Genomic DNA, 25345 nt, shown 5'->3' on the forward strand with positions numbered 1-25345 from the left:
TTGTTGATTTGACTGTTTGTAGTGATGATTTAGAGGAGGGAATGTGTATTTAGATTTGAAGGATGTAAGTTAAGTTCAGCACTGTACTTAGATTATTCCATGTCTTGAACAGTCTAAAGCTGGAATGTGAGAAACTGGCCAGTGAGAAGACTGAGATGCAGCGGCATTATGTCATGGTAAGAAAACTGTGTCACAGATTCAAAAGTGCCTATTAGTTTGGGATACTAAAAAGCTAGAGTACGTTCAGATTGCTGGAGGCTGCATGAGCGATCACAGTGGCCTTGCCAGTGTGGTTGAGGTTGTGGGAATGTGTCCATTAGCAACCTGTAATTCTAGGATATTATAACTTGCCTTTGACAACCAGCTTTGATTTGAATTTTCAAAAAGTTCATCTGCATGGGGTATAATTTTCTGTGCTTTGTTTTTATAGATTGAAAAAAAATGAAAACAAAAACCTCATTTATGTTTTGTTTAGTCATAAGCAAAATGTTTTTGTTAGTGGTTTTCTTTGTTGTTTTATTGCTCTTGCTCCAATTTTAAGCCGTAAGTTTTTCTATATACTTTTAAAATGTTTAATGTCTCATTTCTTTTAAAGAATGACAGATAAGAAAAGGCACGAGATCCTTTTTTACTTTTCCCCCGTTCTTTATGTTACTGCTATGTTTATATTTGTATGTGTATGTTTTCAATTTCCATAGTGTTATATTGGTTTTTGAGGAGTGTTGGTTTGCTCTGCTAGAATTTCTGAAATGCCAGTTATACCACATGTTCAAAACAATCAGATCTGCATTTTCAGAAGTATTATGAAGCATATTTTTATGATTCGAAAGCATATTTTATGTTCAAAAACGCTTCAGAGTAACTCATTAATTTTCTATTAAACTTTTTGCTTCGATTGTGTGAACATGAGTAGTACACTAAAATTGAGAAACTGAACACTGAAGTAGCATCACCTTTTCCAATCATTCTTTCAAAGCTTCAGCGTTTGTACAAGACACATTTCCTCTGTACCTAGGGATTAAGTCATGGCACTGAATTTTCATCAGACTTGATTCATCTGCTTGTGACATATAAAGACAATTGGAGATGTTAAGAATACTGTGTTTGAACATAATTTTTCTTAGTTTTGTGAGTTATTCTCTTGGAGTCTCTCTTAAGGTGGCTTCTGTTTTACTAGACTAAGGATAGTAATTGGACATCCCTTTTGATTTATTGGCGTGGGTGTTATGGATATTTTGGTTAAGGTGAGGCTTTTATGTTTTTTGTTTTGTTACCAACATTCTTGGGTTATTTTGAACAAAGTGGGGAGGATTATTTGAAAGGTACAAATTTAATTGCTTTTCTTCTTTTGACAGTATTATGAAATGTCCTATGGGTTGAATATAGAAATGCACAAGCAGGTAAGCTACTATTTTTTTAATTACCATTTTAAATGTCAGAAATACTCATGCACTTTGAAAAAAAATGGGTATTTTGCAGTTGTCTTCTCTGCATTGTTATCTGTATTTTTAAAGACTGGGTATAGAGAGCTAGTTTTTCATCTTCTGATTAAAATTACCCTATTTTTAATCATTTAAAATGTTTTTAAAAAATCAGAATGCATATTAAACTTTGTACACTTTCAAAAGCCATATACTAAAATTTAACATACAGTTTTTCTTTTGAAAGAGTTGCTTTCTGTATTTTGGGCAGTACATACACACTTGTCTTAATGAAAGAGCTTTTCTTGGAAAATATTAAGTAAAATTGTAAATTGTGTGGAGCCATCGTTGACTCCATGTGAAAGAGAGGATAAGTTGGGAGGATCAAAATGAAATCTGTGGAGCTACAAAAGAAATTGATATAAAATCCTTGTTCTTGTCCCCCAAGGCTGCTTAGTTGGGACTTTCTAGGAGCTGTAACCATTACTTCCAAAATTTGTACAGAGTAAATGAGCCTGAAAGGAGAGGAGGGTCTTGAAATCTGGCAATTAGTTAAAAAAAAAAAAAAAAAAAATCAGATTAGTCAGAAATTATTGAGGGGTCTGACTGAAAACAGGCTTTGTTTTTTGCAGGAGACAAATGTTTGGTTTAAGTTTCACATGTATATGTGTGTGTATATATATATGTAAAATGTTGCTTACAATTAATAATTCCTATTGGGGATACGTTTATTTTTAGTGCTGTCCTAGTGAAAGTGCTTCAGGTCTCATCCATTTCAGAATAGGTACATATATGTTTGCCTGCTGAGAAAAAGACGAAGAAAAACTTAATGCTTTTTATGTCTTATTTGTGTTCAAGGTGGATGTCATTACCTTTTCTGTTTAGAAAGTATGAAATGGTCACATCATTAGGCTTTTTGCTATTTCTGGATTCCTTTTTGAATATGCTGAGAACATACCCACAGAGTAGATCTTTAAAAGAGGCTAATAAAGGCATTCACATACTATTTGAAAACAAAAAGTTGGAAAAAATGAGATGTTACTTACACTGAGGACTTTTTATTTCAGATACTCTTTTACCTGGTATGCTATTTAGTTATGCCAATATTAGCATAGTGTATGTGCTATATAATAATATGTCTGTATCTATATAAGTATCTTACATAGTTTGCCACCATAGTTTGCCATAGTTTTATTAAGTTTGTTAAAACTTAATTCTTATTTTGACATCTTTGGCATAACATAAGCAAAATCTAGTCAAGCTTAACCTTATAGGAATAAATAACATAACAAATATTTGTTAATCTTCATCACCTATCATTTTAGGTCTGAATTTTGTACATTTTTTTTCTTTTTTGGTTCTCATCCAAGATTAGTGTCTTTTAGAAGATCGAACTAGTTGATTATTGCCCCTTTATTTTCTCATTTTCTGTATTTTGTTTATCTTAATCATTTACTTTCCAGATTTTTTTGTACCACCTACACTTCTGAGAAGCACATAGCTTGTATTTGGCTGTATATATTTCATTTTGTTTTTGGATGGTATGTGAGATCCTTAATTTTACACATTTTGTACCTCTAAAATTTTGTCATCTTATCTAGTTGGCCTCAGATGCCATCCATTTAAAATTGAGAAGAGTACATTTTTCTTTTTTTTCTCTTGCTTTTAAATTCAATCATATCAAGAATCCTGAGGGCAGTTTATCACATTATGAAATACAGACAGCCCTGCAAACCACCTACTTATTATATTTTCCTTTTTTTTCTCCCCCTTAAGCACAGAGGCATATCTGTCTTTATTTGTTTTCCTAGGCAGACAGCCTTAGTTCCTTTTAGCCTCTCTTCCAGATGCACTAGCTGGGTACCCTTGTAATGGAAAGCAGCAATAATGCAGGGAAGTTGCCCTGCGGCATAATTGGGCCTAGTTCTCAAGATCGGGTTAGGCTTATTCACTTATTAGATTTGTGTCTCGAAGGGTTCAAGAGTAGGAGTCCCAGGAGTCCTTGGAAGTACCCTAGTAATTGGTGGCCCTGATATTTGAAACCTTTGTGTATTTTTTGGTTAACGTTCCTGTTCTTGGCTGCAGCCAGCCACAGAGTATTTTTAGAGAAAATTTTCCTTGGAACAGAAAATGATGGTTGTGATGGAGTCATGACTCTGACTTAGCAAATTGATAAGAGGATGAAAGTATGAAGCAGTGACAAGTAGGGTGTGGGTCCGTCTTCTCCCCCTCCTCTTTTTGTATGATGCTCATCATCAGTCACCCTGTGTTGATTCTCATAGAGAACTATAAAGTGAAACCTATGGGGAATTTGTCATTCTGAAATGAAAGCTAATGTAATTAGTACCAATTAAAGTACATTTAGTAAATTGGATTTAATCTTAATTAAGCCTGCATAATGTTGCCAATTTTTAACAATTATGTTTGAGAACATAATTAATTTAAATTTTGGTAACTGAGTAAATAGCATTAGTCTGGTAGAATTAGTGGATTTTTTTTTAAAGGGGAAATCAGTGACATGGAATTGGAGCATAAAATATGACTCTGATTTCTGGTAATTTTTAGTAGGATTAATAGAGCTGAGCAGATGAAGCTAGGGGGAAAAAATACGAGAAAAGTTGAGGTGGGGCGTTCTAGGGTATAATGGGAATTAATGCCTGGCCAGTGTCTTAACTTCTAGCGTGAAAATGAAGATGGCAGATAGGGTATGGTTAGAAATGGCATGTTTCATTGTGATGTCTTCAAAAATGGAATTTTTAAAAATGAAAGAACATTGGCCTTTATTCCCTAAGGATTTTCCTAAGTATGGAGTTTCGTTTATTGTTTTGGATAGGGTAGTTGGCCCAGGGTTTAGTTACTTCTTTTGCTGGTCCTTTGTGTAGTATAGATTCTAATTGGACCAGTGACTGGGCGAATCAGGGTGGTGCATGCATTTAATGTCATTACTGAATGCCGCTTGTAGGAATCCTTCACCTATGATGCTGTAATTAAAGGAATCCTCTCTGGTGGAATCTGACAGCAATGGTTACTACTGTAAAAGTGAATATTGAACATAGATTAGGAGCCATAGGCATGCAAAGTCAACCTATTTGGTGAACATTTTACATTTTGAAAAGGGAAGAATGAGTATAACTCAGGACATTCTCATAGTAAATATTGTATAATCTGAAGATCTCTTTGCTTCTAAAATAATTTAGAATTTTAAAAATTATTAGAGAATTTTTAGTCTGTAACATTTAGAAACTAAAAGTGAACTTGCACATTTATATACAAGTATTTATGCATTTGTCATGTGTGTAGTCATATAAGTGTGTATATATATGCTTTTTTTTTTTTTTTTAAATCAAACCAGCAAAACTCCTATTTCACTCTAAGCCACGTAAATTTCATTACAAGACTTGGGCCACAACCATTTGAGTGCTGCTAAAATATTAATTGAATAGAAATGAAAGGGCCTTGCCAGCTGATAGGATATCATAATCATAGCTTCTTTGGTCGATGGTAAATGATGATAAATGACATTAGGAACCTTTTAGCAAACTGTAATAACTACAAGGAGGGAAGCAGTATGGATTTGCATTATATCTGATACCCTCTGGTACCAAGTGGATTGCCAATACTGCTTGTTTAGCATTTTCTAAGGGCAATAGGATATTGATTTCTGACTTACAAGGAACAGCTCTATTTTCACCATTGAAAAGTATTGCAGGTTGTTAAGAAGAAATTGACTTGAAGAGGCCGACTGCTGCCCATCATGGAGCAAATAAAGCAAAACTGCCGAAGCATGGTGGAGCAGCGAGACGGGCCCTCAGCAATTTGTTGCTATTAATTTACCATGCTCGACAGCAAATCAATCGGCATCTACTTCATCTGCTGGAGAAAATGCTGTCCAGGGCAGATAAAAGGCTCTGCATGGTACAGAGAATAGACTGGATTGGCCAAAAGGAGGCTATAGTTAATGTGTAAATAAGTGAAATCAAGGCCACTGTTGCAGAGGAAGCTGTTGTTAATTAGGTTGGTGCTATTTTGTGAACTATTTTAGAAGGCAGCTTAGGATTTGGAGACTAAGAAGAGATTTATTGAGTTTGAAGTAATATATGACTGGCATAACATTCCAGCCTTGAGTGTACTCGATTCTAGGATGCAGTAAATTTATTTGGGGACAATGCTTGCAGTGGAAGTCAATTATTTCAAGTTCTATTTAGACCAGATTTCCTTTAAGAAAACGTATTTTGGGGGTGACATTACCAATTTCTTGCACATCTCATATTGTATACGTTTAGATTTGGAGAAGTACATGGAGAAGTAGTAGGTGATTGAGTACATAGGCAAAATTTATTTATTCATTTATTTAGCAAGCTCAGCACCTTAGGCTTGGTAGGCAGGTTCTCTGCCACTTGAGCCACACCTCGAGCCCTCAAAATGTATTTTTTGTGTATGATGATTTTCTTTTTTTTTTCCAAGATAGAACTTTTTTTGCTTTGTAAACATTAGGAAATAATCTAGAGGGACTGAACAGTAGATAACCACTACTGGACTGGAAAATCTCAGATATGCAAGTAAAATTTTTATGACTGCATATACTCTAGATATAGTTAGGAGGAGAGGGAGAAAGACACAGAGACAGACTGTGTGTGTGTGTGTGTGTTGGGAGCATTTCTTGTGTCTTTGTTTTTCATTAAGATTTAAACCCACATTTTCTAATATAAGATTACCTATCTGATAGTATTGAATAATTAATATTAATGAAATGGAGGTTCTTGGTGGTGTTTTCTTTTTCCCTTAGGTCTTTCATTTGGACATTTTGGGATAGAGAGCCAAGTTTACTCCTGTTTAGTAAATCTAGATGTATTTTTTCCAAAACTGTCAGAGGCTTTGGCATTGGGACAGTAAATACTAGGTGGCAGCTCTTTGGGAAGGACCCATGAGTTGTCTTGTTACTTGTCACAAGCTCTACAAGAGAAGCAGATTTGGAGGATGAAATTTAACCCATTAGAGTGTGTGTGGGGGGGAGAGTATTTTCTGAATGCTGTGGGTTTCTTCTTTTCTCTTCTCATATGTTAAATTTTTAATTTTGAGGCACTGTAGGAGAATATCTTTAGATTTTTCACCTAAAGCACTGATTGTTGAATGTAATTAGAGTCTCCTTTCACTGGAAGTGAGCATTTATTATATATCTGGCATGTGCTTACCACAGATCTGGGCATACTGCCAAAATTGTTTCCCTTAAGTTTTACCATGATCCTAAGACAGGTATTATATGCAATCAAAAGGTGATTAAGCAGGGTCAGATTTGTACAAGGTGATGCAGCTAATGGATGGTAGATTCAGGACTCAGATGATTTACCTGAGAGGATGTCTTCTTGAGAGATGGGTCTGCCATGAGTTAGAGATTCAGGCCCAAGCTTGTTCCTGTAATGAAGAGACCCTGGTAGCTGGTTTTTGTTCATGAGCCCCTGAACTTTGGGCTTACACTCACAACCCCTTCAGTGTGGGAGGATTCTTTTTAGCTGCCTGGAGTTCAGGGCTGGAAGGTTTGGGCTGAATTCTATCCAGGCTACTCTCTCAGTGGGTAAGAGGGTGAGGGTCGGTTTCACTTTGTCTCTTAAATGTGGGTGAGGAGAGCTGCTTGCTTGTCAAGAAGAGGGAGTTTGTTTATCCTCCTTAAGCAACCTCTTTCTCATTTGTTTACAGACTTGTTCTTCTATTTAACTTTTATCTTCTTCCTTGTGGTTTCTAAGACTATGTCTAAAGACCAAGGGGTTGTTTGTTAATCATCATCTTGTGGGTTTTTGAAGGGGGAAATTGGGAGGGGAAAATGTGATGTGTTTTGTGGCCTCTTTGTAGTTCAGAAAGAGGTTCTTAAGATGCAGGAAATCATACACAAATCAAACTTTTAAATGAAGGCAGATGTTTTGCTTTGACTGTTGAAAGAATTTCTTTGCAGCATTCAAAGAATAGGATATTTCCTTCTCACTGCCCCTTAATCCCTGTTACATATTGTTTATTTTTATGTATTGTCATATTGACTGGCAGAGATTTTTGTATCTAGGTAGTATCACTCTCAGCTGGGCTGAACCAATGGATTAGGCAAGGCTGAGCTGCATCTTCAGGTGCTTCTGCAGTCTCAGTGAAGGTGATAGTATAGACCCATTGTTCTTCCTATTTTTCATTTACTCTTTTCTAGCCTAGAATTTTACTTTCTTTTTTTTCTTTCCACTGGTAAAGGAAACAGTTTGGAACTAAATGTTAAGCATGGGCATTTAGAAGTTATTTGTGTTTTTAGTGAGAAAATTTTTATTGCCTTTGATGTTACTTGGTAGTCTGGTTTGTAATAATATAGTTGGGATTGTAATAACATATTTGATGGCTATCAAGAGTGAAAGGGATTTGATTTCTAGAAGGTATTTGCTTGGATCCCTCCTACTTCTCTTTAAAAAAACCTCACTTCAGCAGCAATCATGATAGATTCGGTGATCTTATACAGCTTGTGTTATCATTTTTGCAAGCTGGCTGCTGAAAAGAAGCAGGAGGCAGCACATGTAGGCATGGGCAACTGAGTATTTACACTGATAATGACAGTTTGCAAGGCTTAGGACTTGTTCGAAGTAAGTACACTGCAAACAGAGTTTATGAAATTATTAGTCTAAGGGTGAAGGGCCTCAAGTTTTAGTCAGAGTGAAAGTTAGAGCTGTTTTGACTTTGCCTTGGTAACAGCTGTCAGTGGTAGTTGCTTTCTGTCTGTAAAGAGGGATTTAGCTGGCATCACCACAAATCTATATACCCTCTCTGTTTTCATTGGAATTGACCCAGTGTTGATGCCAAGCTCTTGCTATTTCTGTATCACGAGCCAAAACTTATCCTCAGAGAGCTGCAGTGTGTAACCTGTACTCCATCTAGAGAGACAAATGGGCAAAGTATGGATTTTCTTTGCTGGCTTGTCAAAGAAGCAGAAGGGTAATACTCAGGATATCCTTTGTTACTCTGTTTTGGTGAATGGGTTATCTTGTCATCCTGTGAGGATTTTGCTCACAAATACCTCAAGATTTATACCATGAGGGATGCTGCCTTTCATGGAATGAGAGGATAACTTCTCCCCTTGTGCATTGCCAGACTCCATCTTCAATCTGGGCTGACTGTGGTGTGCTTAGAACTCTGCACTCCTCTGTGCTTGCAGCAACCTAGACAAGTGAGAGGGTGGGTGAAGGAGGAAGGGTATTGTTTTTCTGTTTTCTTACCAGGCTCATTTCACTTTATTGTGAGACAGCTCTCCCTTATAGAACAGGCTGGTCTCCTACTTGCAGTCCTCCTTCCTCCACCTTTCAAGTGCTCAGATTGCAGGCATGCACTACCATGCCTGGCTTCATATTTTCTAACTGCATATTCTGCTTCTAAAGGTCTGTAGATTCCTTTGGTTACAGAATTTGGAAAGGCAAAGAAATATAACTGGAAAGGATAGTGATAGTACAAATTATAAGCATTAGTACTAACACCCTTTCTTTGCAGAGAGCTTAAGGCATTTTATATGTTCTCCTTAATCTTCTTGATGTTCCTATAAAGCAGGTAGCAATCTTGGATCCATGTATTTATTTAAATAGCTTCTGTCAGTGGAGTATGCAATAGTTTGCCAAGCGGTGTCATTCCACTGGCCTCCTTTAGTAGATGACACTGAGGCTTAAGAGCTTAAGCTAGGAGCCTAGTGTCACAGTCAGGAAGGATCAGCACATGGGTGGGGATACCAGAGTTCATGCAGGTCAGTGAACACGCCTAAGGTCACATAGCGAGAGTCACTGGCAGAAGAGGAAATAGTAGGTTCCTTGACTTCCTTTCCAGAACTGTCTTCACTGACCATGCTGTTTCCAAACAGCAAATAATGTGCTTGTTTCTGAGATGTTCTTGTGTTTCTGCAACTGAGGATCATGGTAATGCTAGTGGCAGTCCAAGAGCATTACATTGTCATTTCTAGTGAGAAATTTGATCTGTGTGCTTGTGTTGGAAGTACAACTCCTTTCTGTCTTCCTTCTACCCTCTAGAGCCAGTGTTCTGCCCAAAAAGAGTATGGGATCACCAAGTTGAAATATAAAGCCATGATCCACTTTTAGCAAAGTGTTCAATAAAACTGACTGCTCCATTATCCCTGAACAAAGTGCAAACACTGTACTAGATACATACTTGCTTATTACCTGTCCCTTCTCTCCAGCTAGATTGTAAGCTCCATGAGAACAGGGAGTTAACATTCTCCATTTCATTGATGTTTGCTGTTGTATACCTGAGGCTGAGAACTCTGTGTCTCTCAGTAGGTGTTGGTGCTTGTGAAATATTTGATGAATGAGAGCATACTTGCTTTGAGATTAGAGCTTGCCAAAAATCTTTGATTCAGTGTTTTTAAAGGTATAGATGGGTTGCAGGATAGACAACCAGTACTCAACCTTCAAGTATAGGTAGACCTGTGATACTATTAAAATCTATGGAAAAATGGCATGCATAAAAGGGAAATAAAAACAACTGAACTTGATGTGCCTTTCAGGAGTGAGTTAGGGTAGTTCAAATAGAATATATATATACATATATATATATATATATGTATATATATCTCCTATATATACAGGATATTCTACCTTTTTAGAGATAAAAACAGAATCCTTTCTAAATTTTAAAATTCAGTTTGAAGGTCACTATCATAAGTCAGTATGTATCTGAAAAATTCTTATACTGTTAATAGGTCTTTGTGTCAGTGGTTTGAATGAGTGGGAGGAGATACGATCTTAGCTGTACTATGATGTATTTAGCTAACTTTCTTCCAAATCAGTAAAATTGCAAACTTCTAGTTCTAAAGAGTTGAGAACCTTGAAGATACAGTTTTTTTTATTTTTGGAAGTGGAGATGGCATAGTGTTGTTGAAAGAATAAGGTAGCAATTTTAGAGGCCTTATTGTGCAAGTAGTATTTTACTTTTTTCATGATAACCCTATGAAATCACAGCATTATTATTATTTAGTTTGGTTTTACATTTGAGGAAACTGACATATAGGGGACTTAAATAACTCAGATCAGTCAGCTATATTTGATGTGCTAAGGATTAGACCCATGCCTTCTAGGCACGTGCTCTGCCACTGAGCTAACCCCTAGTCCAAGTTCCTTGTAAAATTTTCCTTTCAGTTTTTTACATCTGTAATTACCTAATCAGATAGAAGTTAGAAACACTATGTTCGTATTGTATTTTATATTTTTTCAAGGTACTTTCCCATCCGTTTTTAGCTTTGAAATTATGTGAATTATAATGTGACGTAATAACTTTCTTCTAAAGATGTGCATGCAAAGGGAATACATAGTAATTTATTACCTGTTGTGTAATTAGCTCCTGGGATTAGATACCCTTCCAGAATCCAATGTATATGTCAGTTCCTCTAGCGAAGGTTTACCTCATGACACTCAGGATGAAGCATGTCTATAAACTATGGGTTACAGTGAGCTTGTAAATCCTCAGGGCTTTCTTGTCTTGTCTCATCAGGATCCTTTATTTAAGGCAGGTTTGGACTTTTCAGCTTGGCTTATAATAAGCTAATCATAAATAAATCATTTAATGGTAAATAAAAAAGTGTGGGAATATTTGATCTCAGCCTTATGAATCACAAACTTAGTAGAGTTCAGGTTCCTTCATTAAGTATAAGCTCCAAAAGGGAAGAATGAGTGTTACTCACTGTTCCCCTAGCACCTAAAATAATACCTGGAACATAGTGGAGGAAATGTGAGTGAATGATGGAACAGCTCAGGGAATGGTTTAATTTTTAAAATTTTAAAAATGTATTCTGCAGCGTCCCACATTCTGAGTATTAGCCACCACTGTAAACATTTTCTCTGTTTCCTGGCTCTTAGGGAGAACTTAGTTTTATGATGAGCAAAAAGGGATCCATGGGCAGTCAGTTTGTAGATTTTATCCCAGTTCTGCTGCAGGTCCTTGAGCTGGTGATTGGTGTTTTTAAGATGCAGGCTCTACATTGTATGATTTTAAAAAGGTCAGTGTTAACAAAAGGTCCATCTCTCATTTTGTTGCCTGACACTAGAGGTATGCTAAAGTTAAGCTTTAAGATAATTTATATGAGTAAATATAGTTGTTTAAGGTAATTTTATACAAGAGAAAATGTAATTGTTTTGTTTTAGTTTTGGTACAACCTCACTTTGAGCAGGGTTAGGCTGTCTTAAACAGCTATAGTATCTTAATTAGGGTCACATATTGCCAGTTCTTTTCTAGGGACAACTACATATTAATAACAGAATTTTTATATGTATCTTAGGTGAATATTAGATAATAACAGTTAAAATTTATCAACTACCTGGTGAGTACCAGGTGATGCACTAAACTTTTCAGATGTATTAATTCATTTAATTAATTCGTAGCTTTTTGAGGAATGGATCTGGTTATCCTCATTGTGTTGGAGAAGGTAATTTATTTGTTCAGTGGTATTCAGGTGGTGGGTTGCAGAATTGAGATTCAAGCCCAGGCAGTTTGCCTTCAGAGCCCAAATTCTGAACCATTGAGAATGTGTGCATCTTAAGTGACTGTTTTCATATGTTAAGTTTTTATTTGTTTTTTAAATGTACCTAGGTAGTTAGCTGCTGTACACTAGCTTAATGTTACAGATAATAGAGGGCTTCATTTGGGTGCGTTTTTTTTTTTTTTTTTTTTTTGTAAACAAGTACACTAGATTAGTGAGCTCACTGGTTCATCTTTAATTGCTTGTTCTTTGCCTCATGATCACAGGTCTCCAGATAATTTTGTACTTCTGACTGTGAGGTTTTTAAAACAGGCACGGTACCTTTTTTAACCACATGGGAATGTCCAGAGGACTGTAAAACTTTTGAGTGCCTGCCTGGAGTGGGAGTGGAATGGGGGTTCTTGGCCAGGTTTTAAAGGGTCCACATAAGTCCTTGAACTTAGCACACACAATCATGAGTGAGCACAATCCATAGCACTTACTGATCCAGAGAGGAAACCAAGACCCTGGTGAAAGTTCAAGAGCTACTGTTTTAGAGCACTAGTTTCAAATCAGAACATTTCCTTTCCCTAGGACACATTTGCAATGTCTGACATATTCCGTACTAGTGGGAAGTGCCATCTATATCCAGTGGGTAGAGGCTGGATGCTGTTCCAGCATCCTACAAGCACAGGACAACCACTACAACAAAGAAAACTCAGTAGTATCAAGATTGAGAAACTGCTCCAAAAGAGGAAATTGTTGTTAATTCTATTGCATTTTTATAGCTGGGAGGTTTATGGGTTTGGGACATTATTACTTGAGTACAGATAGACTGCGAATCAGCCTATGTGACTAAGTCAATTTGAAGGAGTACTTCAAACCCTACTTGTCTTCTCAGCTTTTCTCCTCCCTTTCCCAGGATAATAAGTGGAGCAGAGTTAGTGGTCGTTATACCAGGTTCTGAATGGGGACATTACATAGTCTTTTTTGTAATCACCAATTTCCTAAAGAAGGGAATATGATGAACCCTCTGGGGAGGAGAGAACTTTTACTCTTCAGTTTAGACTCTTATTGGGTACTTCATTTCCACCAAAAATATCCAGATGGTTGTTATGCTACTATTATGCAAGGTGGAATGATTTTTCATTGGAAGTACTGGAGTGGCAGAAATTTCTTTTTCTTTCCTTTTTTTTTTTTTTTTTTTTGGCAGTACTGGGGTTTGAACTCAGGGCTTTGCTCTTCGGAGACAGATACTCTTATCACTTGAGCCATGTCCCCAGCCCCAAAATTTCTGTATTCAAAGCTCACAGAAGGCACTAGAATTACTCTTACCCCTATTAAAGGTAACAGTTTTTTCCCAAAGTGTTGCCCTTCATCAGCTTTGTTTGTCCATGCTGAATTCACAGTCATTTCATTCATCTTCCTGGGATACCAGTCTGGTTAGTACCAAGATGACTATTTTAGATTGGGCCAATTGAGAATTCACCATAACATCTTGGCCTGATCTGCCCTAGCTAAGGAAATCAGGGCACATCTTACTGCAAAATAGCCCTTCTGCTATTTCATTTAGGCTCTTGCTTAGGGCATTGTACTTGATTTTGGCCAATTCTGATGACATTATAAATGAAAGGTCACCTTGAGTTTTTTTAAGTAGCCTAAGTCCAGACATGGCTTTGTTTTTATTTTTGAAGGTATGGACACTGATCAGTGAACCTACATTTTATCTACTTGGGCTTACCTTTTTCCCCTATAAATTCCACTGTACTGTGCTGTGTATGTGGGTCACTATTTGAAAGGCTTTTGACTTTTGGGGATATAGAACTGTTTTAGGGGTGAGGCTTTTTGCCTCTAAGTATGTCTACCTTGGTTAGCCTCAAAAAAAAAATTATAGTTAACCTAAAGTGGCCAAAAAAAGAAGCACTGTGGCAATTACACAGTTACTTGCTTGAACAGTTTTTTTTTTTTTTTTGTAAGTTGGGAAGATACAATGCTTGGTTAGGTTTCTTGATGAAGAAATTGTGCCCTAAGAATTTCAAAATACCCTTAAACTTTCACCCTTCTGTGGGTTTTGGGAAGGTGGAGGGGGTAATGTTTTGGCAGCTCTGCTTTCTTGTAAGCCTTCTTCTCCCTTACATTTAAGAGATGTTAAGTTTAGGAGAGGTTGGGCGAGGCATAGTACATTTATGTACCACAACCTTTTATCACATGGGAGCTCATTTTCAAATCTTGATATGGCTGGCCTAGAACGCACATAGCAAGGCACATAACTTTCACCAGATTTAAGCAGAGCTGAAAAATTTTCTTATAATCTAAGCAAGAATTCTAGATTATTTTGTATCAGTTTAGGATGCATACTATTGAGATGATAACCATTCCTGCTTCCCAAGTTATATTTATAAAGCCCAGATTTTCTTAGGTATTTGATTTTATATTTTGAGGTCTTGCCTTTTTTGTTTGTTTGTGGCTACCTCAGAAATTAACTTTCTAAAGTAGAACATTTAGCTTCTCAAATTGAAGTATCTAGTACTAGACTTACAAAAGTTAAGAAGATTATAGCCTAAATCCCAAACATGAAAAATAACTTTATAATTTTATTAATGCATTGGGAGAGTTACTTGGTTAAGAGGTAGTAATAGTACTGGATACCTCAGATGAAAGACAAAGGCTATGGTGACTATTATTTTTTCATTCAGCAGATGTTAATTAACCTCATCCTAACAGCAGGGTGATTTGAGGGCTACTTTTTTTTTTTTTTTTGAGTGTGCTTTGAAAGGTAGAAGGCTTGCCTCCCCGGAGAATCCCATCTTTTCTTGCCATTTGGACCTATGTGAGCAATACATGGCAATGATGTTGTGATCTAAACAGGAGAAAAGAGTATCTTTGTGGCTCTGGGGTGACTGAAGATGCTATTGTGGAGGAGGCACAGGCATTTTAGTGAAACCTCAGAGCCAGGGATGGGTGGAGTGGTGGTGGTAAGGGGACAACTTACGGAGAATGGAATAAGGAAGATTCCAAGTGGAAGCCGCAGAGACGGTAAAGTGCTGTGTATGTTCAGGGAGTGGTTAGCTTTTGGATAGTTGAGAAGAAGGTTTAGGATGTATTATAGAAGGCCTTGAATGCTAGGTGTAGTGCTTAGGCTATTGAAAGAATAGCAGTAGGCAGATTAAATCATCTAATAGGGCCATGGGCATATCTGTTTTGCTAATTCACTGTATTCTCAGCAGTTAGCATGAAGCACAAAAGCAAATGTTCAATAAATATTGGTTATAGTAATTTGAATGGAGAGGGAAAATGTTGATAAGGTGAAGTCTGAATTAGGGGAGCAGAAGTAATACCAGAAAGGAGGAACCTATGAGACCTAGCAGTTAATTGGATGAGGAGAAAGGCCCGGAGACATTGGGACTACTCGTAGAAAAAGACATTGATGGGGAGAACGTGGCGTCACTTATGCTTCCGTGTGGTGCCTAGGGAAGAAGGAGTGGAAGAAGGAAGAGGAGGGAATGAATGAGTTTGTTTTTTGTTTCACCTTCCTATCATGACCTTTTCATCTCTTCAATCTGTGTTCTTGCTAAGAATCTCAAGGGTTCCTTTCAACATGACCTCTCTATTCTTGCCAGCAGTGTATGCCTGGACCACAACAGATTTTTGCCAGGCAGTCCTTTGTGGGCAGTGGTTTCAGGAATTGTTCATTTTAAGGATGTTTTCCTGTTTCCTTTAAATTTTTCTATCATTTAGCCAACAGTTCTGAATAGGTTAGTGATTCCATGTCCTTTTTGTGTTGAGAAATTTCATGTAAATATGGAAGAGATAGTTACGACCTTGTCTCTGATGAGTTACCCACTGGAAATCACAATAGATGCTTCAATCAATGTAAATTATTTGTGTCTGGTTAATTTCTTTTTTTTCTTCCCTAATATGTGTTCTGTATTTTAAAGCATTACTTTATATTTGTCTTCGGCTTCTATAGTTGAGTAAAAACAACAGTGAGAGTAAGGAAAGTTTAAGTAAACATGAAATTAAAAAGGCCTTAGAGTACATTTTGGTAAACCAAAATATTGCTTGGTGGCATAAAGCCACAGATCCAGTCCAAAAAAAAAAAAAAACGGAAATGTGGTTTTACTGTCTGTCATGAAGTCTGTTTCAACTGTCAGAAAAATACGTTGCTTTATAGGGTGTTTTTTCAAGTCTGACCACAGCTTTTAATTTCCTTCATTCTACCCATACCTCTTACCACACCCCCATGTATCTTATGCTAATTTATGGACCATTTGAATGTAATGACATAATCATTAACCAGCAAAAGGGATGTACCTGAGGCAAAAGTTTCTTTCTTCAGTGTGCTAATGAGTTCTATGTTTTTGGAAACTATCAACACAACAATTGTTCTTGTTGAGGTCTTTAAAGGTAGGTTTTAATTGCTTTAGTTTTGCTAACAAACTAATACTGAAGAAAATTAGACATTAAAGAAATTATAGAAAGCAAAAGAAAGAAATAGAATCATTTATGCTACTCTAACTGCTGACCAGGCAAAAGCCAGACTATGGTACTGAAGAGACTATGTCTGCTGTCGTGGAAAAGTGTAGGTCAAAGTTCGAAGAGTAATACATAAAATAAATAATACTTTTTATTTAGTTTTAAGATATCAAAATGTGTATGATAAGATGAATCTGTAGATCTTTATAAACTTTTCGATTTATGGTAATTATGCTTTCTTCAGTTCTTTATGGGTTCTTCAGTTCTTTATTTATAATCCTAAATATCTTTTAGAATCCAGTCCTGAGACAGCCAGTAGCTTCTTGTGTGTGACTTTGGGAAATTATGTAACTGAAAACAACAACAACAAAAAAAAACTCAGTTCCTCACCCATAAAACAAGGGGGTAGGACGGACCAGTACTTTTTATCAAATGCTAATTCCTAGCCTACATGAGCGTTTGGAATTTTTCTAAAAGCTCCGGAGTGATTCCGGTGCACAGCAAGGTTGAGGATCAGTGAATTTGGGCAGTCCAATCAAACTTTAATGTGCATACAAATCACCAGGGATTATGTTGAAATCAGATTTTATTTCTTCAGGCCTGGGCTGGTGCCTGCTATTCCCCATTCTAACAAAAGCTTAGGTGATACTGATACTGTTGGTTCACTGCCCACATTTTGAGTAGCAAGAAGCCAAAGTATCCACAGAATTCCTTCTACTTCTATGTTATTTCTTAGTTCCATGGTACAACTTATGTAATTCATGAGAGCTCATGTGCTGCTTGAATGATACCCCAGATCGAGGATGTCAAGGTTGATAGTGTAGTATCTGCCTAATCTCTCATTGCTTACGTTCCATACTCATGCCTCTTTGGAACAATTCTGGCTTATTGATGTCATTTTATATAGTTAGCCTTTTGTTAACAAGGGTTCTGCATCTGCAGATTCATTCAACCTGATTAAAATTATTTGAGAAAGTTGTGTCATGCACATTTTATCTTGTCATTATTCCCTAACCAATAAATTAAAATAAGTATTTACATAGCATTTACATGGTGTTAGGTATAAGTAATCTACAGATGATTCAAAGCATACTGGAGAATGAACACAGGTTATATGCAAATAGTAGGTCATTTTATATAAGAGAATTGAGCACCAGTGAACTTTAGTATTCCCAGGGATCCTAGAACCAATTCCCTGTATATAGGGAGGGACGACTGACAGTACCTTGCTTTAGGTAGCCTCATTGAGCTCTAGCTTTTAGCTGGTGTGTTGTTACATTGCCACCGAGAAGAGGATGTTGTTTGATATTTCCCTCCTTTGTTCATGGAGACCACATTCTAATAGACACTTACACTTTCAAATTCTTTCTCCTTTCTTATCCTGCAACAGGTACCGTAGCGGCATTTTGGAATAAGTAGGCAATCATTTTGCTTTACTTTGGTTTCTTGTGTGAACACATTCACTATGGGAAATTTACTAAACATTAGTTAAAGCAAAAACTTCAGTTTAGAAGTATCATTCACTGTGGAGGAAGCTCAGACGTACTTAAAACTCTGCTCTTGTAAACCTGTCATTTGGTAAGTGTTTTAGAAACAAGAAAATATTATTTATGTTTGTGATTCTTTATTTTTGTTTGCTGTAGCACAGACTCAGATTAGCAGGAACGTGGTCTAGTGGGAAGACCCCTGAATGGGGTATCTGAAGAACTGATTTTTATAGGCCTTTGCTCATACTCTTCATAAGTAGTTTTATAACTGATCATTTAGCTTCTAAATAAGCCAGGGAGGAGATTAAGGAATTCTTCGTTTATTAGGGCTGTGTTGGAGAATTTTGTTACCTTGAAGCAACATACCAATAACCTAGTCTGAACTTTAAAGCAACAGGAAATTATAGTTTGGGATTTAGGAGTGTTGGCTTTGGAGCAGTGTTTTTTATTCAGTTTGGTCCATGGATTGGTGCAGCTCTGCAAACTGTTTGTTCAAGATAGGCAACGAGATAAGGAGCTTCTACCAGAATACAACACAAAATAAGAAACCCCTCCCGGCTGAACCAAACAGTAGTTGATTTCCAGGCATCAACTGTGTTTTCTTGCTGACCAGTAACAATTGGGGAACAGACCACTTTCTGTATATTTAATCAGAATATTTAATCAATAAAAAGTTTATCAGGGTCATTAATAAGAATATATCAAGAACGAATTAAAAGTACGATCAAATTAAAGATGGTGTGGACATTGTATAGCAGCATAGTTAACACAGTTGACACAGATTCCCAAGATGGAGCTGTGAGTTATTGCAGATTGTGCTTGGGTAAATGTAAAACTCATTCACTTAAATTCTTCTAAGTACTTGTAAATTCTTCTCTCAGAATTTTTTCATTTTTTTTTACCATCTACCAAAAAGGACATATTTTTGTAAATCTAACATAACTTTTATTACATAGTCTTAAATTTCATGACTATGTTATTACTAGAGAAGCTTTAAAATTAATCTTGATTCTCCCCTTACCCCAGCCTGCTGATAATCTTTTTACTATTATATATAAAGTTTACTGCATCCAGGGCAAATATCTGTTTACCAAGAAAAGAGGAAGGGAGATACTTTGCCAATAGCAGAACATAAATATGAAGAATGTCTTTTCTGGGTCACAGTGCACAGAAGTGGAGAAACAACAGATTTTCTGGGGCTGGGCCTGTGACCTCACTCCTCCAATCAATGAAGCACTGTCTCTGTTACTGTACCAATGAGTCTGAAGTACCCCGTCCCCTTAGATCTGTTTCTAGTCTCCTCTTGGGCCCTGCAGCTTTTCCCCTGTGTAGTATAAATTAGTGAGGGATGTCTTTCTAATTGAGAGATAGAGCCTTAAGCTTGAATCAATACCTAACAATATAGCCACTCAATTTGTAGTGCTGTCTAATCTCTGTTCTGTCTTAAAACAGAACTCCTTACCTTAAGGGTTTTTATTCATACATCTGCTTTTGTAAGTATTTCTGTCATCCACATCTGGGTCAGCTATTCTTCCAGCATCATGGTTGTAGAAACAGAGTTTGGAATCATTTGGTTATTTGCTTAAAGTTGTGGTTCAATTGGATTAGTAATTAGAAAGTCACCCTGGGATTTGGAATTCCACAGTTGTGTCATTCATAATATCTGTTGTTTTTTAGAATGTTTTGTCATTAGAGTAAATTTTTCTCATGCCTTCTCGTAACTCTTAGCCTAAGCAAACCTTGACCTAACCCTGCAACTTGCCTGTTTTCATGCATGGTAGTGCTGTGCCGAGGATTATTGCACTGGAATCGTGGATTCCTTACTTCTTTGGTTGTCACAATATATAATAACCACACAAGCTGCTGGTCTCCTTTCCTTACTGTCAGCCTCGTCATCATCACTGTCTATTAGATTCTTGTTTGCTAGAGGCCATGGTAGCCCCTCAGCTGTCTTTTACTGCCAGCCTTTGCGTTCTCTGTATTTTTTGGTACTGTGTCATTTTTTTTTAGGGACCCTTCTCTGCTCTTGAAAATCTTGCCAGTATTCCCAGCATTTCTCTTTCCTCTGCTGGTTTTGCCCCTTGTATTTAGGTGATCTCCTGTACTCTGTTAAGTAGATGAATCTGGCCTCCCCTTTCTGTAGCCCAGACCTCTCCTCTGAGACTATTCTATGTCATTTCTCTTGATGTCTCACAGGTACTTGAACTTAATAGGTCCCAAAATGGTGTCCTTTCCCCCAAGCCTCCTTGAGGTCCAGTTATCCTATCTGAGGAAATGCCAGGTTCATCCTCCTAGTTTCTCAAGCCAGGAAGCCTGAAGGGGGAGGCAGGTGATTACAACCCTTCCCTCTCATTCATTTAGCCATCCCAGGGGATCTCTTCCCTCTTACTCCTGCATGTATTTACTTCTCTCCAGCTATCTTTCTGATCATGGCGACTTCTTTAACACTTTATTGTTCTTTGCCCCTATTTGTGAAATGGGGACAGGAGTAATCCTTTTAAAACTGCATTAAGTGAAGTATCTGGCACAGAGCAAACCCTCCATGAATGTTAGAATGATTATCATGATCTTGATCCAATGCTCCTTGGGACCATATTTAAAATGACTCTCACTGTGAGTAATATAGTAGTCTCCTAACTGAGCTAACCTTGGTAGAGATAATCCTGGCCCACTAGGCCATTCTGGAGCTTCTCCTTAGCCTTATATTGTGCTGTCACTGCCCCTTTCACTTTTCCTGTTCTTTAAATGTCCTCTGACAATGCAGCAGGCTAAACATTTTTGGAATGGTATCTCCTTATTCTCTGCCCCTCTCTCTTTGTCTTTCAGATTCTTTTCATCCTCAGTTACTTCAGGGAAACAGTTCTGTTTAATAATTTTAAAATACCCTCCTTGTCACTGTTTCATTTGTTAGGTTATGGCTTTATAAATTCTCTGTCCTAGTACCTGGCACAGTAGTACACAATTATTGAAAATTAAGGAATTAATATGGCTCACAGAAGGGAATTCTTCTACCTTCACCCTCAATGTTTCTAGGACCCCTGTGATTACTTCCCCAGCACTTACCACATAGTGTCTGTTATTGTGTTCATTTGTGTTTAGTTTTCTCCGCTATGGGATTATAAATCCTCAAGGGTTCAGAGCAATTCTGCATTTACTGCACTTTTTTACTACAGCTTCTAGCTTAGAGAAGGAACTAATACCTAAAAACGTCTTGTTGAGTTTCCTAAATCTGGGGTGCTCTGGGAATTTATTTTGTTTCTATTTCTAAATTACCTTTGATCTTCATTTTTTCTCTTGTGGTATGATTTGTGATTATAACTCATCTTCTTTCCTTCCACAGTCATTCAAATACAGTGTCAAGAAATGGGTAGAGGGCAGATTTGGAATTTACCATCGCTTTCTTAGGAATTGTCCTCATTAGGTCCTTGCCACCTTCCAAAGACATTTCAAGCTCATGTGGCATTCAAGACCCTCCACAGTCTGATCCCTGTGGACCCTTTCTGCCCTTATTTTCTACTGTTTTTATTGCATGCATCCTATGCTCTAGTTTAATGGTTTTCTCCTGCCTGCACATTAGAATCACCTGGGGAGCTTTAAAATGGAATATTGAAGCCTGGATCCTACCCTTGGAGACTGAGATAATGGGTATAGAGTGAGCTCTGGGGTGAGGTCTGGACATCAGTGTTTGTGAAAGGTCAGCTGGCAATGCTCATGTAAAGCCAGGGCTGGAAACCACTGACCAACTGTTTCCTAGAGAATATTACCTTCTCTCAGAACTCTTAGGACAAAGGGGTTCTATAACCAAGGAAGTTTGAGTAGTGTTGCTTTTTATGTACTTCTTTCCAAGGAGGAACTAACATTATGAAATGAAAACCTTTGAGATGTCCAACAGGAGAGAAAACTGATTAACTTTAAGCAGAGGGAGGACATCAGTCAGAGAACTCTGTGCATGTGTACTTGTTAACAACATCTGCATAATGTGGTATAGAAAATCTTTGTGAGATGTTTTCAGCTTTTAAGTCACTTTTTTATTTATTCTTCCCTGGTTATTTTATCCAAACCAGAATCACAGCTTGCTCCAGGGTTCTCTCTTAGAACCCCTATTTTATCTTCTTTGTGGCACTTCTCAGTATCTGAAGTTCTTCTTCATATTCTTGTGTACTAATTTCTATCTTCCTGCCCCTGTGATGTTAACTCATGATGGCAGGGATTTGTCTTGTTCTCTTCACCCCGTGTCTCCATTTAGCATCTACAAAAGTCCTGACAGTAAGTAGGAAATTAATAAATATTTGTTGAATGGACAAAAAGGGTAATACATTCAAGGTTTGAGCTTTTTCTAGGTACCTGTGTTTAAATATCTTAGGCTGCCTACATAATTTAAGTTTAAGATAACTTGAAGTATTGTTCATGAGTTCCACTTCTGTGGATCCACCTAACCATGAATCAAATACATTCAGGGGGGGAAAGTTCTATCTGTAGTAACCATATACAGACGTTTTTTTCTTGTCATTGTTTCCTAAACAATATATATAACTATTTATATATGGCATTTACATTATATTAAGTATCATAAGTAATTTAGCGATGAATAAATTATACAGGAGAATGTGTATAGGTTTTAGGTAAATCCTATGCCATTTTCTATAAGGGACTTGAGCATCCTCAGATTTTGGTGTCTCTGAGTGTCCTGGTACCAGTACTCCACGAGTACTGAGGAACAGTTGTACATTCTAAAAAAACTAGAATATAGATACGCAAATGGATGGCACTGGCTTCTTTTAATTTTCTCAGTTTTTCTAGAAGAGTATTGAAAAAGAGCAAGCAAAAGTATATATAAGCTTGACCATAGGCAAAATGGTAATATTTTTCTGATTATTGGGGGCTCTTAATCTCTGATATGGGACTTCTTTTTTTCTATTTAATTTCTTCATCAGCCTGTCCCAGGTAGCTTCCCTTAGCTTGCAGGGATCGTGTTTGTGTGAGCCATTGTAAGCTCAGATGAGAAGTCCATGAATGATAGCCTACTTCTGTATGGAATGTATCACTCCAATGGCAAAACAAAAGAGAAAACGAACAAAAAACAAAGACTGGCAAATAACTAGTTTACTTTTAGTTACAATTTCCTAATTATGAAATAGTCCAACAATGAAAGTATTAGAACAGGTTCATCAGGGACAGTGTATCACTATTAATGTGTGGGATCCCAGGTCAGGTTAGCTGCTGCCTTAAGGACGAATCAACATGTGATGTTCCAGCAGGTCCTGGACCTTGTTCAGAAGGACTTCAGATGGCCCATTCTTTGAAGGTTTTCTCATGATGCAGATGTGTTCACAGCTTCCCAAGCCTGGTCCTCAAGTTGTGAACAGGGTTGATAAGTATGAGCTGAGTCTGTATGTATGGTAGCATGTGTAATTCCTGAGACCATTACATATTGAATTACCTGGACTGCTCTTTTACTTTCTGTGACTCAGTGATGCTGTAGTTTGATGAGGGCCTTTCCTTGGGCTGTTATAGTCATCACATTTATTCACTGTAGGTACCATTATAGACATGTATCCTGAACTTTGCACATAAAGTACTCTCTCAGTGTGCCATCTAATAAATACACCAAATTCCAGTGGCTTGGGTAGTCATTAATCTGGTATAACTAATGTTAGAAGTTTGAGCTATATCCCCTTCATTATATTTCTAAAATAATCTTTTAAAACACATATCCTACCAAGAATTTAGAATGGAAGCTTTAATCATTTACTCACTAGTCAGAAATTATCCAGGATGAGTTTGCCTTTCTCCTCTTGCTGCTCATTGAGATTGTTAGACTTTTTGAAGCATAGCATCTTAAATACCAGAAAAGATGTGTGATGGCAGTCAGAATGGTAAAAGGTCTTCCAGATAGATACTGCTTTTAGAGTATTGATACATGCTAACCATTCCCAAACAAGTTTAGTATGTCTGTGGAAGATCTTAGAAAGTTCCAACCATTTACCCTGGACTGTGGTCTCTTCTGTTCATTCACCAAATACTATAGAGTGTCTTCCACATACAAGCCTCTGAGGCTATAGACAGAAGATCTCTGCCCCATCAGGCCTGTGCTCTCTGGAACCTTGCTACTAACTTGAGGTATTCTGTGGACCAGTAATGTCAGTCAACATCTCCTTAGCTTGTTAAAAGTATAGACTTTTAGGTCTCACTCTAATCTGGATTTTAACAAGTTCCTGTGTGATTAGTATACACTTAAAAGATTGGGAGGCAACTTGTCTAGTCCACATGAACAGCATGTGTGGGGAGATTATTTCAAATGATTACAGAGTCTACCAAGAAAGAATAAGACTAGGGGCCAGTAGCTCATGTCTGTAATCCCAGCTACTTGGGAGGTGGAAATAGGGATGGTCACTACTTGAGGCCATCCTGGGCAAAAAGCAAGCCCCATCTCAACTAATAAACTGGGCAAGATGGTGTGAGCCTGTGATTCCAACATTGTGGTAGGCTATTGGTAGGAGGATGGTGATCTGAGGCTCACCCCAGACCAAAATGCAAGACACTACCTGAAAAATAACTAAAGCAAAAAATATCTGGTGTGTGGCTCAAGTGATAAAGCATTTGCCTAACAAGTATGAGACCCCGAGTTCAAACGCCTGTATTGCCAAAAAATAAATACATAAATAAGTAAAAAAGAAAGAAAAGCAAAGGAAAGAAAAGAAAAAAGACAGTGATAGGCCAGAAGATTGGGAAAAAAAGGAATTAGTGGATAAAGGCATTGGAGAGGGGCAGGTCCAATGGACTGAGATTAAATAATGAGTAGGGAATGAGGAATGAGCCTGGGACAATCTAGGGAAGGTGATTTCCAGTAGAGAAAGTGCACAGACTAGGAAAAGTCCTGGCCGTGCTTTCTGTTTTAGCCAGGCTAGGTAGGGCCTGTGATTCTCTTGCCTATGGTGTCTGAACTTGGAAGCGAGTCAGAAATGTATGGCAGAGTGGAATCTGGACAAAGAGGAAACAATCAAAACTTTGACTTAGATAATAACTGGCTACTTACCATAGTGAGAAAATAATGAAAGGAATCAGAAGGATGTGTTAGCAGTGATGGCTTGACAGAGCTAAAATTTTTATATAATTAAAGGGAGGGAAACCACAAGAAGGCTATGGTACTAGAATTGGAGAAGAGGAAAAGAAATGCTGAGGAATGTGCCCACAGATGGAGATTTATTCAGAAATGGAGATAAACAAAAAGAAAACAGATAAATTAGCTTTAGCTAAGCTAAGAGGAAAAGACAAAAATATCTGGCATAGCTTTCAGTGCAGAAAATGATGGCTTGTTTCTTCCCTGGATGTATAGGCATACTTGATGAGAACTTGTTAAGGATCATTATTCTATTTTATTCCTATATGTAAAGGTCTCCATCTAGGTATTTCTCACATCATTTTGATCATATCCATCATGCTTGAAAAAATGAAGGTGAATGTTCTCCATTCACTATGATCACTGG

General features: G+C 37.3%; 1 protein-coding gene across 12 annotated transcripts in view; it reads left to right on the plus strand.

Moving 5' to 3' along the window:
- LOC109677499 (transducin-like enhancer protein 4) overlaps positions 1-25345 on the plus strand; it is a 150691-nt gene that overhangs the window by 2031 nt on the left and 123315 nt on the right. For all 12 annotated transcript variants that reach the window (XR_012440482.1, XM_074052116.1, XM_074052104.1 and 9 more), the window contains exons 3-4: positions 113-176; positions 1356-1400. Coding sequence is in view for 11 of the 12 variants with exons in the window: in XM_074052116.1 (XP_073908217.1) it covers positions 113-176; positions 1356-1400 (109 nt within the window). In the remaining variant the exon portion in view is untranslated. The remainder of the gene's footprint in view (positions 1-112; positions 177-1355; positions 1401-25345) is intronic.

The sequence above is a fragment of the Castor canadensis genome, chromosome 13 (genome assembly GCF_047511655.1).
Source record: "Castor canadensis chromosome 13, mCasCan1.hap1v2, whole genome shotgun sequence".
In the NCBI taxonomy this organism is placed as follows: domain Eukaryota; kingdom Metazoa; phylum Chordata; class Mammalia; order Rodentia; family Castoridae; genus Castor; species Castor canadensis.